The sequence below is a fragment of the Lycium barbarum genome, chromosome 2, assembly GCF_019175385.1.
Source record: "Lycium barbarum isolate Lr01 chromosome 2, ASM1917538v2, whole genome shotgun sequence".
NCBI classification, from domain to species: domain Eukaryota; kingdom Viridiplantae; phylum Streptophyta; class Magnoliopsida; order Solanales; family Solanaceae; genus Lycium; species Lycium barbarum.
Genome location: NC_083338.1, coordinates 147,714,629 through 147,730,443, shown reverse-complemented (window position 1 = coordinate 147,730,443; position 15,815 = coordinate 147,714,629). Strand labels below are relative to the sequence as shown.

Genomic DNA, 15,815 nt, shown 5'->3' with positions numbered 1-15,815 from the left:
TAAATAGATAAAAGATGAAGGCAAGAATTAGTTGTTCAATTATATGGTTAAGCGCCTTTTCTTCTACTTTCTTCACCTCCACACTATTTACGGTCCACCTTCACTCTATTTTAAAGTATTATATGGTTAACCAATGACCATGGATTTCCACTAAACAAAGTACCTATATAAGGCCAAGAACATTTACAACAAGCAAAATCACTCTACTTTTCTTTTCAACTTCATAGGAAACCACAAATCAACAACCTTAATAACAGCAAAAAAAACAACACACAGACAGAGATTCTCTCTTCTTGGAGGGGTTATTTGCTGTCCCCTCCATAAATTCGTCACCAATTCTTGCATTGGTGACGAATTTAAAAAAAAAAAAAAAAAAAAAGCAAATTCCACTTTCATTTTTTCTGCAATTTTCACACACTTTGTCATACTTTCATTTTTGGGTTCTGCATAAATATGGCAATAGATGACATGTATGGGAGCAGTGATGAAGAATATTATAATGGAGGGTACGATGATGAGTACGAGTCTGATTATGATCGTGACCCTGAACCTGAATCTGATGATGATTTGACCTGTGGCAAAGCTCCATCATGCAGGGTATAACTTAATTTTTTTATCCCAAAATCATTTCTTTTTGATTTCTCTCCATTTGATTATTTTTCCCTTTTAATTTATGATAAGGAGTAAAGCCCCTAAGGGTTAATATTTTTTGTTAAATTTGTTAATCAAGTCAAGTTCTTGAATTCTCCTTACATGGCTGGGCTGGTAGAGGATGATTTTTTTTTTTTCTTTTCTTTTCTTGGTTATTAGCCTGAAAAGTGTTTTTTGAAAAAGTATTTTTTGGGAGTACCAATTTGTGCTTGGCTAATCAATTTGTACTTGATAAGGTTCCAAAAGTGCTATCGGAAAAAGCTGCCTTTTTTAAGCTTATGAAAGACAATTTCTGCAACTACTACTTAAAAGCACTTATCTTTTTCCTAAGAGCTTGGTCAAAAACTTCATCTTTCTGAAATGACCACTTCTTGGAAAAAATAAGCACTTTTAGGTTCCCATAGCTTGACCAAACAGGCTATAATTAGTAAGATAGGTTTGCATTATTGAGTGAGCCTTTTTAGTTTGTGTAGAAATGTGTATCACTAGAAAATTCAGAGAACCTCTAGTGTTAAAGAACTCATAATTTGTCTTACATGCGTCCAAATGGAAAGGGAGACATATTGAAGATTCATATAGGCATGGGCGGAGCCACCTTAGGCGAAGGGTGGTCCGGTGCACACCCTTCGCGGAAAATTATGCGGTGTGCATAGGTTAAATGTTAGCTATTATGAGTATATATTTAATTTTGCACACCCTTAACACAAGTGAGAAGAAAATTTGCACACTCTTCACCAAATTCCTAGGTCCGCCATATAGGTAATGCCAAATAGTTTGGGTTGTTCCTATTGTTTGCTCTGTTGAATGATTAACAACTACTGCGTAGCATCTTTGATGTTATTAAGGTAAGGGGGTTATCCGACTTGTTGTTTGTGTGTATATTGTGAACTTCTGGTAAAATGACATCAACTCCCTCTAATTTAGTCATAGAAATATCTATTGAACTTTCAGAACCTATAAGGCAATCTTTAACACTTCACAAAAACCAGTTAGATGATGGCATGGAGTCTTGGATGCAACTACTAATTGAGAGAAAAGGACAATGCGAAATGGCCCTTCAATTATGCGATATTTGGTATTTAATATGTTGAGAGTTGTGTGCTGTTTTCTGTCTTTTTGAATATGAAAATTTAGTTCTTCTTTTTGGTTGCAGGTAATCAGGAAAGAGTCCCTTTTAGCAGCGCAGGTTAGTACATATTTTGTCGCTGTTTCTTGTTTTTCATATTTTGTCGCTATTTGTTTCAGAGATGTGAAGCATTTCCATAAAATTTGCAGAAAGAAGATTTACAGCGTGTAATAGACTTGCTTTCTCTGAAAGAACATCATGCACGAACCTTGCTTATTCATTATCAATGGGATGTTGATAAGGTCTTTGCAATTTTTGTTGAAAGAGGGAAAGAAAAATTGTATACAGAAGCTGGTGTAACACTAGAAGAGAAAGATGAGAATCCTGCCACCGACCCCTCAACTGAATTTACATGTGAAATCTGCTTTGAAGATTTCCCTGCTGAGCAAACAACGCTTATGGAATGTGATCATAGGTTTTGCAATGATTGTGAGCATCTTCCACCACCTCATCTCTCTTTGAATTTGCTTTTTGTGACTCATATGTCTACCCGTTATTCAGCATACACAATGCTGATAATTTCCTTTGCAGGTTATTTTCCAGTCATTTTATATTTATGTTATCATGTGTTACCTGTATGAAAAAAAATAGGAATTAGTGATGGACAAATTTTGTAGCTAAACAACAAAATTATCAGAAAATTTAGTTAGTACGAGCAATTTAACGACGAAGTTTGTTGCTAATTCTAGTTTTCTTTTTCGTACTCATCATTAATTAATGGAATCAATCATATGTAGAACTTGTTTACTTGGTCATGTTGAAGGTTTCTGCAATTCTATCTTGTGTGACAGTGATCGTTTCTCGTTTTAAAATCTAGATAGCTAGATCCATTTTGATTGAATTTCTTCGTGTTCTCAGTTTTATAGGGTCTTGTCACCCCTATTTTTAGATGTAGCCTAAAAGTTGGTTTTGGTTTTTTGTTCATTGCCTTCTTACAGGTTGGACGGAGTATTTCATAGTAAAGATAAATGATGGTAAGAGTAGACGTATAACATGCATGGCTCAAAAGTGCAAAACAATCTGTGATGAAGGAAAGGTTAGGGATTTGGTCACAACAAAGGATCCTAATTTGGCAGAGAAGTTCGATCGTTTTATCCTAGAATCATATATTGAGGACAATAAGAGGGTTAAATGGTGCCCTAGTGTTCCTCATTGTGGCAATGCAATTCGTGTTGAGGATGACGAGTACTGTGAAGTTGAATGTGCATGTGGTCAACAATTCTGTTTTAATTGCTTGTGTGAACTGCACTCACCGTGTTCATGTGCTATGTGGGACCTTTGGCTGAAGAAGTGCGACGATGAAGCTCCAACTGTCTCTTGGTTGTCAGAGAAAACCAAGCATTGTCCAAAATGTCATAAGATTGTGGAGAAGGATGGAGGATGTAACCTGGTAACCTGCATGTGTGGACAGCCATTTTGGTAAGACTTATGAATTAGATTTTTCTGTACTTGTAATATGCAGCTCTAGCCGTAAAATTTTCATTTCCATATATGGCTCTCTCCGGTTCAATTTGTTTGTCTTAGTTTGACTTGGCACGGAGTTTAAGAAAGTAAAGAAGATTTTTGAATCTTGTGGTCTTAAATTAAATATATGTATAATGGAGAAAAATGCCCTTTAATCTTGTGTTCTTAATCATGCATGTGGGATATTGAAATTAAAGAGTTGCCAAATTTGGAAATATGCAAAAGAAAGTAAGACAAACCAATTGAAACAGAGGGAGTAGATCACTAATTTTCTCTTACTGTTGCTTATCATATTAACATTTCTGTAAGATTTGTTTTGTTCTTCGTAGTTGGCTCTGTGGTGAAGCTACTGGACTTGAGCATACTTGGGATAGTATAGCAGGTCATACTTGTGGCAGATACAAAGCAAGCCATTTGAAAAGTGAGGATAACGTAGAGGACTATTGGCGCCTTACTCACTATTATGGTCGCTATAAGGCTCATATTGATTCATTGAAGATCGAAGCATCTGAAACGAAGCAAAAAATACTTGATAAAGTTTGTAGCCTTGAAGCAAAGGAATTCCTCCAATTAAAAGATTTCAGCTGGGCAATGAGTGGATTTTATAGACTGGGCCGATCAAGGCGAGTTGTCGCCAATTCTTATCCATTTGCATACTACTATTTCGGTGATCTGTTTGCGAATGAAATAACGAAAGAGGAAAGAGGGATAAAGCAGAACCTTTTTGAGGACCAGCAGCAGCAACTTGAAACAAATATTGAAAGACTTTCAATGTTCTTGGAAGAGCCATTTGCTAACTATCCTGAAGATAAGCTTGTGGAGACAAGAATGAAAATTATTACTCTCTCCACAGTAACCGATGACCTCTGCAAAAACTTGTGAGTGTAAATTACATATGTTTTGCTGCAGCAAGTATATCGTATTTTATGTGAACCTCATTCCTCAATTTTAATTTTTCAGGTACGAGTGCATTGACAACGATTTGCTGGTTCCTCTACAACAAACTACTCATACGATAGCTCGTTATAGATCCAAGGGTGTGGAGAAAGCATCAGAACTATAGATTCAGATATACTCGTAATGTATCTTTACTATAGAGAGCGATCTCAAGTCTCAACGCAAGGCATGGAAAAACAATGCAGGTTGCACTCCTTTTGTCCATATATAGTTTATCTGACTAAAGAATTTTCATAACTTGAAATTGCCATGCAGTGCTGAGTGAAATTTGCAAGTTTTGAGCATTTGGATGGTGTCATTTTTGTGAAAGATGGTTCCCTAACTAGTTTAATGAACATTGGCAAGCAATTGTATTCTTATTATTAGTATAGCTAGATTGTATTTTTCGGAGAAAAAGGTTTAATAGAGGGTTATAGTCACGTGAACATAAATCCTATAGTTTTAGGAAGGACCAGATATAAGTTTTGCCAATGTATCATGTAGAATTATCAGAACAATGTGATAGCTCAAATAAGCACAATTCTGTTTATGTTTAACTGGACAAATGATTTGATTATCAACCAATTCTATTTCATTTTTTATTACTAATTACTAACATACTTTTAAGAACGTAGTCAAATTTGGACTAGAGTACATCAACTGAGCTCAATCACTTAGCAGCACCTTCAAAAGATTAAACTTGTTTTGGTGGGGTGCGCCAGGCCTAGGCTGTAGTGTAAGGCCCAGGCGACACATGAAGGCCCAGGTAGCAAGCTACCTTGATGAACCTTCCCCCTTCAAAAATTAAGTTAATATCGTGTGAGTCGATGACCCACATATCAGATATTAAACTGATAAGAACAGATACTACACTTGATCTTAGCCAAAAGGCCGAGAAAGGTATGCTTTACTTTGCAGAAGGGTTTTGCACTTTATAGCTCCTCTCAGCTGTCTACTTATTGCTTCTTTCGGTGTGGGACAATGAGAATACTAAGGTAGCAAAGGCAGAGTAGCTTGAAACGCTTCTGATCAACGATAGAAAGTGTAGCTGATATTATGCATCAACACTTTTCCTATAAACACGAAATTAGGAAATGAATTGAACATATAAACACGAAAGCTTAAATTAGGAAAAGAAGTCTTCTTCATCTCTACTCCCTAATTAATTTCAATGAATATTTTTTAACAACGCAAGTATTAAAACTCATCTTTAGTTGATGCAAGTCTTCTTACTTTTTAGAATAACATCTAATAATCCTTGAGTTAACAGTCATGCTCAAATATCTAGTTCTTAAGAACAAAGACCATCCAAACAATGAAAATCTGATTCTCAATGAAATTTCAAACATGAAGCAGGCGTTTTGGACATGAGTTGAATGATAATTGCCAAAAAAAAAAAATGAAGTTGTGTTGAAAAAGAATATTTTGAAGTAACGTTGAATGAACTAATATGGATTGGTAATTATCTTTTGTTTCAGTATATTACTTATATCTATTCGGCTTCATAGTCGTCTGCAATTCACTCCTAAGAATATAGTCATTCCTAAAGTCAGGTCAATCTTACGAGTCTCAAATCCTTTTTCATTGAACAATGGCGGGAGCAAATCAAACTAGAAAAACTCACAACAAGCTTAGGGATAATCAAACTTGAAGTGATGACTTACCACGTCGAGGTGAAACTCTGCCATTAAATTATATATCTTTCCCGCTCCATTTTTCAAACTTGAAAATTTCTATTCCAAGTTTAGGGTGAAAAATTGACACAATATATAACCAAATAAGCTTTTTGAAAAGAAAAAAAAATGAAAAAAGCAAAAAAGAAAATGTTCAAAGGGCCCTAGGGAGCAGGGAGTAACATTTTATCTTCTATGTTTTCTAAAAAAATCTTATCAAGCTTAGCTAAGGCAGTAACACTTTTTACTCTAGGGGTAACACTTTCTAAGATGCACTTGAAAAGGCAAGAGCCGTCTAATGAAGAGGGCCCTTAATTATTAAGCCACTTTAAGTTCACAGAATAAGATCTTCCAACTCCTCGAGTCATGAAATTTATAGAACTATGCTTATACCTAAAATCATCTTTACTCTCAGATAGAATTTACGGCAAAAGATTGTTAAAGACGTAAGTGGCTACATGAAAATTTGTAATCCTTACGTTTATATTATGTGACATTATTATCTTATTAATCTGTTCTAAAGGACGAAAAAAAAAAACAGAAAAATACTAATTTTATAATCATATAAATACCATTAAGTTAAGTTTCAAAATTCTACAGCTACACAAATAAAATGACTATAAGACCACTAGTTTTAAAGATCCATTTTCCTCCTAAATCTTGTATTGATTCAACTTATGTCATAAATTGGGATAGATGGTGTATTTAATAAGGCATCATTTGGTACGCAAGATAAGATAGAGATATCACAGGATTAAGGTTGGAATTAAATACGCGATAAATTTAATCTCTAACATTAATCCTAGAATTATAATTCCATCTTATCTCATTAAACTTGAATTATATTATTTCAAAGTGAAATACCAGAATTATAATCCGAAATAATTAGTCCGCTAACCAAACGACCCTAGGTCACTTCTAATAAACGAAGATCCATTGGAGGGCAAGTCTAGTGCCAGCGGCCGCAGTAATTCCAGCTCCAATAGCATATATTTTAGTTGTTGCAGTTAAAAAGCTTGTAGTTGGACTTTGGAATGGGCCGGCCGGTCCGCTTCTGGTGTGCACCAGTCTCTTCCCTTCTGCCGACGATGCGCTCCTGGCCTTAATTGGTCGGGTCGTGCCTCCGGCGCTGTTACTTTGAAGAAATTAGAGTGCTCAAAGTAAATCTATGCTCTGTATACATTAGCATGGGATAACATTATAGGATTTCGGTTCTATAATTTGCTAAGAATGTTTTCATTAATCAAGAACCAATTTTAAAATTAAAGGAATAATTACTCTGTTCTTTTAGTAAATGTAACTTAAAAAAAAAAAAAAAAGGATCTTATGCCTCTACTCTGATGAGAAAAGAAATACTTATATCAGATCAACACATCATACAGAAAGCACCGTACGACGTCGTTTTGTAATCTCCATCAACTCACCGCCGTTAAATGTCGTCGTCGGCGTCGATGTTAAACAACAACAGCGTCGCAATTAACGTCTCCGACGACGAACCCGACGAATTCGCCAACAAGCTTAGGGCACGTGCTCGAAGAAAGAGAAAGAAACTTAGCCACCGTAGCAAACCCGGGTTTTCTCACATTGTCCTGAAAAAACTCCTTAAGTGGTGGCCTGTTTTGCTCTTCTTACTTGCTGCAAGTCTTCTTATATTTGAGGCATCTCGAATTGGAGGAAAACCTAGTCAGAAATCGAATCAGGTGAAAGGAAATAAAGTTGTTGAGAAGAAAGTGCCTGCGAATTTGAATCGTGTTGATCCGGTTACTCATGTTGTTCATGGAGTTAGAGAACGTGAGTTTCCTTTTTTGTTTTACTGTAAAGTTTCAGTTTTAAAATTTATGATATGAATTGATCTAATTTGCTCCTGTTTGGCCGTTGATTTTGAAGTTGAAACTTGAAATGAAATTTTACATGCATTGTGTATGAAATGCTCCTCATATAATGATTTAAAGTGTGAATTTAGGATTTGATAGGCTGCTTCTGTAGTCTTTGGTCAAGTATCCGATTTGAAGCTCTAAATGTTTCTTGGAAACACAGATAGCAGTAAGAATCCCTTGACTCTTCATAAATGCCGACTCTTTTCACCTTCCATTACCGACCCTTTATTTGGTTTAGTCTGAGGAAGCTAAAGGATTACTTTTATCATTTAGCTAGCAACTGAAATTTCCTTAAGGATATGTCTATTGGATTCAACCTCTATTCCCTGCTTACCCTAAATATACTGTAACTAAATTTGCCCGCACTTCGCGCAGTCATGAAAGACATCTTTAAATTTATGAAATATATAATTTTAGTGAACATAATCGAGATAGAAGAGATAATGTTTTAAGCACAAAGATAAAAAAGAAATTTTGACATTGACAATAAAGTTACTGTGGTACCATGGATCAATTGAAGAACTACACGCTAAAGCATCGTGTGTAGCCGTAAAAGAAATATCAGTACCTCAAATGGTAATGCATTTGCATCAAATGCAAGAGCAGCAGAAACAATTTTCAAATCCTTGCTATCCCAATGAGTTCAATCTTAATGGTAACTAAAAATCATGAAAATCGGAATGGAGTATTGCATTCTGCTGTTGGTATCCGTACGTAAACATATGCTATTTCAGTTTGAATGCCGACTCCATACAACGAATAGATCTCCATGTCAGGAGCATTTGGTAACCTACAGAACATATCAAATCAAAAGAAAATGCAACTAAGAACAAATGCTCCTCATGGACTTCCAAATTTGATTAAACTTTCTGAGAACTCAGAAACGGGGGAAAACAAAAGAGAACCCCAGAGAAGAGAATCTAAATGACAGTTCATACAATTCCCATGAGACGCAATAAACAAAAGTATCTAACAGGGCTTGTGATCTTAAGTTATGTAGTAGCTGAAGAACACAGAGAGGTGGCATACAAGTACAGTTAACCTTCCCCCTCAATCTGTAAGAGATAGAGACCTACTATCAGTAAAATATGTGACTTATTTAGCTTGCTAGTTTTCTCAAATGTAACATTCATAGAATTTTAGAGAACATAAGAGACATGAGATGTGCTTTTTAGAGGAAGGTAAAGTATTTTATCAAATACCACTAAGATAGTACAGATTACAGAAGACTCCCTTATCTGTATAGGGACAAAAAATAATTTTTTTCCTTTTATTTTTAAGTTACTAACCTAGTACATCTTGATTTGCTGGCTTTAGAATCCTCTTTCAATTTACCAGTTTCAAAAAAAAAAAAAAAAAAAAAAAAATCTTGATATGCAAACACGTTATCAATTATAAAATTGGAGGAAAGCAGAGATGAGCAAAATAACCAACCTCAATAATGTCTTTGGATAACATTAGCTTATTTAAAAACATAAGAAACATTAGAAATACCACAGTAAACTTTTAAACTTCCTCCGTTAGAAAGGTCTCAAGGAGGCTATTCCTACCTCCAACCACACTCTAATCTAGGGAGGAGAAAGAGAAATAGATAATGGTCTAGCAATAATGAAAATTCTTATCCAAGTGAAAGATATTGATTTTCCTGACCACACAATGATAGAGCATTACTGCCTTAAAGTGTTGGTTCTTTCTTCAAATCGGAAACTGTTACAATATATGTATATATATTTTTTTTAAGGTAAGATAGTGAAGACTGTAACTGTACAGGCAAATTTGGTTTTGATTCTTGAACTTCAACCTAGACAGTTATAGACGCCCTTTTCATCCTATCTGAAAGGATTCAAGTAACAACTTCATTATAGGACACTAAAGCAAAAAATGAGAGGTCTTACTTTGTTTCCAATGGATTTGACCAGTATTTGTAGTGTGAATTTTCAGTTTAATTGTAATAGAAGTTCATCTACTAAAAGTAAGAAAGGTTTATTGAAAAAAATTATCACCTCAATCAGTAAACAAAGAAAGGCAGACGAATTTCATAAGACTTTTTGTACCTGTATACATAGACTTTTTTTTTTTTTTGAATTGCCCCTAAAATTGAGGGTGAATTATTATTAACTTCTGTAGATGTAGAAGACCGGACCTGGATATACCCAAGCCCAAAGAACTATATGAATCCACCATTAAGCTTTCAAAAATAGATTTGAACAAATGAGGAGTTCAAACTTCCCGTTAAACTCCTCATTTGTTCATTCCCATCACCTATGCCTTGTTTCTTTGGGTTTATCCTAAAGTTTGGCACGTATAGACTCCTTATCTCCCCCAAAAAAAGGGACTTGCTCGAAATCGACAAAGTTTACCGATAGGTTGGGCAAGATCTCTTAAACTTGTTTTCCCGAATAGTGGCCACTAAATTACATGCAATTTCACATTCCGAGGGTAAGAAAAATGCAAAGACCAGAACTCTATGATTACTCACGTGGTTTCGGGATGTAAACAGTCTTGATCCCTTCATGACTTGCCTCACATACCAATTCAGTCCAGCTGCTTTGCATATCCTTATTCATTACTTCTTTCTGCATCCAAAAATCTACTATAATGGTTAGCTTTCACGGTTCTAAAATCATAAGTTGATATCGAGCAAAATATGCAGTCATCAAAAGATAACATCAAAGCGTTTCAGTTAAATTGTACTCCATAGAAGTCCATATACTAAAAGTAAGAGGTTTATTGAAAGAAATCACCACCTAAGTAAAATAGATAAGGTCGACAACTTTCATAAGTTTTTTGTCTATTGTATAGATTTCTTATCCAAGAAAAAAAAGGACTTTCCCGAGATCTCTTAAATTTTTTTTCCCGATAAACAATGGCCGCTAAATTACATGTCCTTTTACATTCAAAATGAAAAGAAAAAAGCAAAAATCCGAACTGTACTCATATGGTTTTCGGATATCAACTGTTTGATCCCTTCATGACTTGCCTCTTAACTAACATCAGTCCCGTTGCTTCGCAGCTTCTTATTTTATACTTTCTTCTGCATCCAAAAAATCTACAACAATGGTTAACTTTTAAGATTCTCAAATCATAAGCTGATATCAAGCAAAATATATAGAACATTATGGAAAGAATTCATCATCATTCATAAATCAATTGAAGGACCAAATAGAAAATGTGAACATATTCACATATCTTAATTAAATTTCATACACACCTGAAGAAATTGTGAATAACGTAGTTCCCTTTATTTATCTTATAGAAAAACTTCATAGGCAACCATATCATGGCAAAAGATTCTAATATGATACTTTCTTGAAAACTGTACTTCTAATAATTTCAAATGGCTGCAGTTGTCACACAAAAAATAATAATATGCTAGAAGTGAAAAATAACTGGAGAAGACGAATATATGTCCCTATTCAAAGAATAAAACATCAGATGGAGCATCAGCTAAATCGAATGTGTTAGCTTTTTATATTGAATAATAGTATAGCCTACATTATATGAATTAACGAAGAATATGTACAGAAAATTCACGGAAAAGTTTCAGCAAATGAAAACATATGTGAAGTAATACCCTGCATTCATCGTTCCAGTTCCATTTGTGGTTCTCCCTCTATACTGCAGCGAGAAATGGTTTTTTAGTCCTTCACAATTTATTTGTTTAATTTTATGAACTTTTTACAAGAGATATTCATTTTTTATACATAAGAGATCTAAAAAAAAATACACGAGAGATCTGAAAAGACCTTTTCTTCTATTCAAAATTATAAGAGGGAAAGAGATCTCATTTCAAAAATAACAAAACTTACTTGTTAATGCGCCTTTTGGGGGTTTCCAACATAGGGCAGTGACTGTTACTTGTTTGTAATTAGTCAGTGAGTCGGGAGTCGTGACTGTTGCAATTTAATTAATTCATTAAGTTTGTATGTAAAAATTAGGTTAAAAGGCAAAAAAAATGCCCCCCCCCCCCCCCCCCCCCCCCCAAAAAAAAAAGATAAATATCATTCTAGGCCTTGGAAAGCGCCACATCACCGGGCTATGTCCTGCAATTATATAAATATATAGATTAGGATCCCAAACCTCAAGCAAGCCGACTAAAGTTTAGACAATGTTGTCGTAGAGGTTTTCCATACAAAACTTGCCAAGGTAAGGTTTTCAATTTGTCCGCAGACTAGCTTTTCTTTTGAGTATGGATGATCCGAGCAAAATTGAACTATTAAAAAGAAAACAAAAAAAAAATCCAACGGGGAGTGGGAAAGCCACCATTTGCTTCTGCCCGGTAGGGGGTTTGGGTGTTGAGTTTGCCAAAATGAACAGAAAAAAGATATCTCCTAAATTGAGGTGCACATGACCTCAACCATCCTGATTAGCAACTGCACGCTTAATTTCAAAGGATGAATAATCACGTAAGAAAGAGGCCTATGCCATTTCCATTCAAATGTTCTTCACCTAAAAAATGTTATAGTGAAATACATAACTATCAGACGATTTTACTGGAATACAAGCGAATGAGGAAAATTGTCGATGAAATAAGGGACCTGTTAAGCAAAAGGGAGTAAGAAATAAATTCAATAAAAATGCTGAATTTAGCCTCACTCCCCCAATCCCCATCCACTATCTTGAAGGAAAAATAGAATTTTTAGAGGGTGCGGAAAGGGGAAGAGTGGTACGGGGTATTTGTATTAAGATGCCCCTTTTCGGTGGAGGTGGATGAAATGCCCTTGTTATAGCAACCCCGAAGAAGGGGGATCATAGGTAGATGTCCCTCCAAATGAACCAATCTCAGGATACACCATCACCCTTCAGTAAAACCAAATAACTGTGTTGTTAATGAATCACAAGAAAATCAAATCCGAATGATACTTGGGGAGTTATTACATGAGAATCAAAGATATAGGAGGAGTCATAAACCTTGGTGCTAAAGTGATCTAGTTGACATATGGGAGATATCACTTGGCTTTTCTTCGGTTTACTACTGTATTCAGCATTCTTTTGTGGTTTATTACATGATGATTTTGTTATGTACTAAGATATTTGAAATTCTTGTCAAAGTGGCTATGTTGTTTGACCGTTGTCTTCAATACTGTATAACAAATCATGGATCTCGCAGCTTGCTTGAAGCTACTAGCGGCAGAAGAACTTGAGCATCTGGATTTCCCCGTGGATAAAGCACCTGCCGATCCTATTAAACGGGTGGTATACATCACAGAGGACAGTCCTGCTTCTGTAGATGAGGGTAGGCCATTTGAGCAACACTTGGAGGCCTCAAGATTTAATCTATTCACAGGAAACCAAACTCTGAAGCAAAGGGATGAAAGTTTTAAGGTTGTCGACCTGCATCTTCCTTTTTGGTGATCACCTATTTACCTATAAAATTAATTTACGTATCCCTTTCTTTCTTCTTCTTTTGACAATTTGCCTAAGCATTATCTCAGGTGAAAGAAGCGGCATCCATTCACTGTGGTTTTTACAGTGATAAAGGAGGCTTTAGGATTTCCGTTGAAGACAGAAGTTATATGGAATCTTGTAAAGCAGTGGTGTCGACTTGTGCTTTTGGTGGTGGAGATGACCTCTATCAACCCATAGGAATGTCAGAGTCATCTCTCAAGAAGGTTATTTTTGGGATTGTTAATGCTCATGAATGGTTTCCAATCTTTAGTTTACACTATGTACAATTACACTTCAATCGTAAAGTAGTTGGGCAATGAGATTTAAATGATGTAGGACACATTAGTTTACTCAATGTTGTTGGAATTAAATGATGCAGGTTTGCTTTGTGGCTTTTTGGGATGAAATTACACTTGCATCACAAGAGGCAGATGGCCATAAAGTTGGTAATGACCGTTATATTGGAAAATGGCGCATCATCCTTGTTAAGAATCTACCATTCACAGACCAAAGGTTGAATGGTAAAATCCCAAAGGTATGCCTGATTCCTCAATTTCTTGTATTCTTTTCCTTGTTACACTGAAATATCCTAATACCTGAAGTGGAACTTCTGGTATCTTGTCCAATCCCCAATGACAATATTCTTCTCCATGAGGTGTCGAGCAATAAAGGCGTCTTACAAAGTTGAAGTGTGATGAAGCAAATTGGGATGATGAACAGTGTTGAAGATTAAAAATGTCTAGAAAAACAAACTTGTTGACTTTTGATGCATCCTCTTAAGATTTAATAATTGGACCATGTATCATTTTGGAGGAGAATTTCCATCATGTCACCTGCATACCCTCTATGTGGCTAGAACTGCTTGATTTTCCATTTTTTTTATCGTCTCTTAACTGGGTTCCTTGTTACCAATTGCATTTTTTGATTGATGATAGCATCTGGAGATTCCGTGCCTTTGTTGTCATTGGATCTAGCAGATCCAATTTTTACAACTTACAACTGTGTAATGTGGAAGTAAAGAGTCATGGTCTCCAACTTCATTAAAAAAAAAAAAAAAAAAAAAAAAGGAGTCATGGTCTCCAATTGTGGGTTTCAGGATGTTGACCAAAAAAATTGGTTTTGATGCTTTTGGTCCAATGTTCAGTCCCGAATACTCTTTCCAATACAGTTTCAAGTTTCCTATATTTATCCCTCTGAAATTGTTAAAATGGTAGGATGAATTAGTATGAGCTTGAACATTTTACTTGCGAAATGATATATGAGGATTTAATTCATGTCTAAATTAATCAGATGCTGGCCCATCGTCTCTTTCCGAATTCTAGATATTCCATTTGGGTAGACTCAAAATCCCAACTTAGGAGGGATCCGTTGGGTGTGTTGGAAGCTCTGCTCTGGCATTCAAGCTCTGTACTAGCAATTTCAGAACATGGGGCTCGGAGTAGCGTGTATGATGAGGCAAAGGCTGTTGTCAAGAAAAACAAAGCCACCCCGGAGGAAGTGGCGGTGCAATTAGCTCAGTACCGTCAAGATGGCCTCCCTGAGGATAAGCGATTCAATGGGAAGAAAGGTAGATTTCTCATTTGCTTGTCAGCTGAGTTGAGCTTACCCATGATTGTTATCCACTGCATAATTGTTGTACTGCTTTACCTAAATTCCTCAAATGAGACGGCTTATTTCTTCCCACTAGATAATCATTCTCTCACACTCACATATCTGTACAGCTCTAGCTGAGGCTTCAATCATTGTGAGAGAGCACACTCCATCGACTAATATGTTCATGTGCCTGTGGTTCAATGAGGTGGTTCGCTTTACATCTCGTGATCAACTGAGTTTTCCGTATGTCCTTTGGCGGTTCAAAGACTTTAGGAACATTAACATGTTTCCTGTTTGTACACGCAAGGATCTTGTCAATAGCATGGGTCACATAAGAAAAGCGAAGCCTCTAACAAGTTGATGTATTATTCGTTGTTTGCACAAGAAAGATAGATGAAACAAGAATGCGAGGTCTTTTCTCCAAGTTTCGGGCATATTTGCTTCCTCTATTATGTGTGCTGATGACGTTGAATAGAGAGATCGGACAGGATAGGATTAGTAGTCCTATTTATTCTTCAGAATCCAAAGGGCACTGTTTTTTGCAGCCCTGGTGGGATAGGAAGAGGCCGAGAGGGTATCATCAACAGGAAGAAGAAAGAAGCAGTGATGCATGTTGTGTATTTGAACAAACTGGCCTACTTTTGGAAGGTCTTTTTTTTCAAAATCTATTTTTAATTCTTTGGTCATCCCTTCTTTGCTGAAAATGCTAAATTTGTTGGGTATTCGGCCAGAGTTCGCGTTCTACCATGTTAATATTGTGGCGGATTTATCAAATTTGAAGCACCAACTTTAGCTCTCTTGAATTCCTGCAGGATTTGCTGTAAAATATATCATTGGATATTCGGTTACTTAATTGTAGGTGAAAAATTGCTTAATTCTGTTTGGATTAGCTGATTGTAAATAGCTGATAAGTTTTTAGTGTTGAAATTGATTTTATATTTAAGCAGCTACATGTTTGGTTAAAAGTGCTGAAATTGCTAATAAGCAGTTGATATTTTTGATAAAAGAGTTCTGAATAGCTGTTGTTTGTCAAAAGGACCTAAAAAACCTCAATTTTTTAAGAAATTATAAATTTAGAAGTATTCTTGTAAAGAAAAGTATGAATGA

The 15,815-nt window shown here is 35.7% G+C and overlaps 2 protein-coding genes and 1 non-coding gene across 4 annotated transcripts; 2 read left to right on the top strand and 1 right to left on the bottom strand.

Annotated features, from left to right (window-relative positions):
* Positions 1 to 60: 60 nt before the first annotated feature.
* On the top strand, positions 61 to 4,785 carry LOC132627948 (probable E3 ubiquitin-protein ligase ARI2). 2 transcript variants are annotated; one of them, XM_060343580.1, is made up of 7 exons: positions 478 to 597; positions 1,603 to 1,726; positions 1,805 to 1,837; positions 1,927 to 2,206; positions 2,716 to 3,196; positions 3,571 to 4,119; positions 4,202 to 4,785. In XM_060343580.1, the coding sequence occupies exons 2-7, from the start codon at positions 1,694 to 1,696 to the stop codon at positions 4,302 to 4,304; spliced, it is 1,479 nt and encodes a 492-aa protein (XP_060199563.1). In that variant the 5' UTR covers positions 478 to 597; positions 1,603 to 1,693; the 3' UTR covers positions 4,305 to 4,785. The 2 variants fall into 2 exon arrangements, with proteins under 2 accessions (XP_060199562.1, XP_060199563.1); XM_060343579.1 differs by lacking the exon at positions 1,603 to 1,726 and having other exon boundaries at positions 61 to 597.
* Positions 4,786 to 4,885: 100 nt separating this feature from the next.
* LOC132629478 (U2 spliceosomal RNA) lies at positions 4,886 to 5,081 on the bottom strand. The gene has a single exon (XR_009578257.1). It is a non-coding gene; the product is annotated as a U2 spliceosomal RNA (small nuclear RNA).
* Positions 5,082 to 7,161: 2,080 nt separating this feature from the next.
* On the top strand, positions 7,162 to 15,673 carry LOC132627947 (probable hexosyltransferase MUCI70). Its single transcript, XM_060343578.1, has 6 exons — positions 7,162 to 7,641; positions 12,838 to 13,052; positions 13,163 to 13,339; positions 13,495 to 13,650; positions 14,406 to 14,682; positions 14,837 to 15,673. The coding sequence occupies exons 1-6, from the start codon at positions 7,284 to 7,286 to the stop codon at positions 15,067 to 15,069; spliced, it is 1,416 nt and encodes a 471-aa protein (XP_060199561.1). The 5' UTR covers positions 7,162 to 7,283; the 3' UTR covers positions 15,070 to 15,673.
* Positions 15,674 to 15,815: the final 142 nt, after the last annotated feature.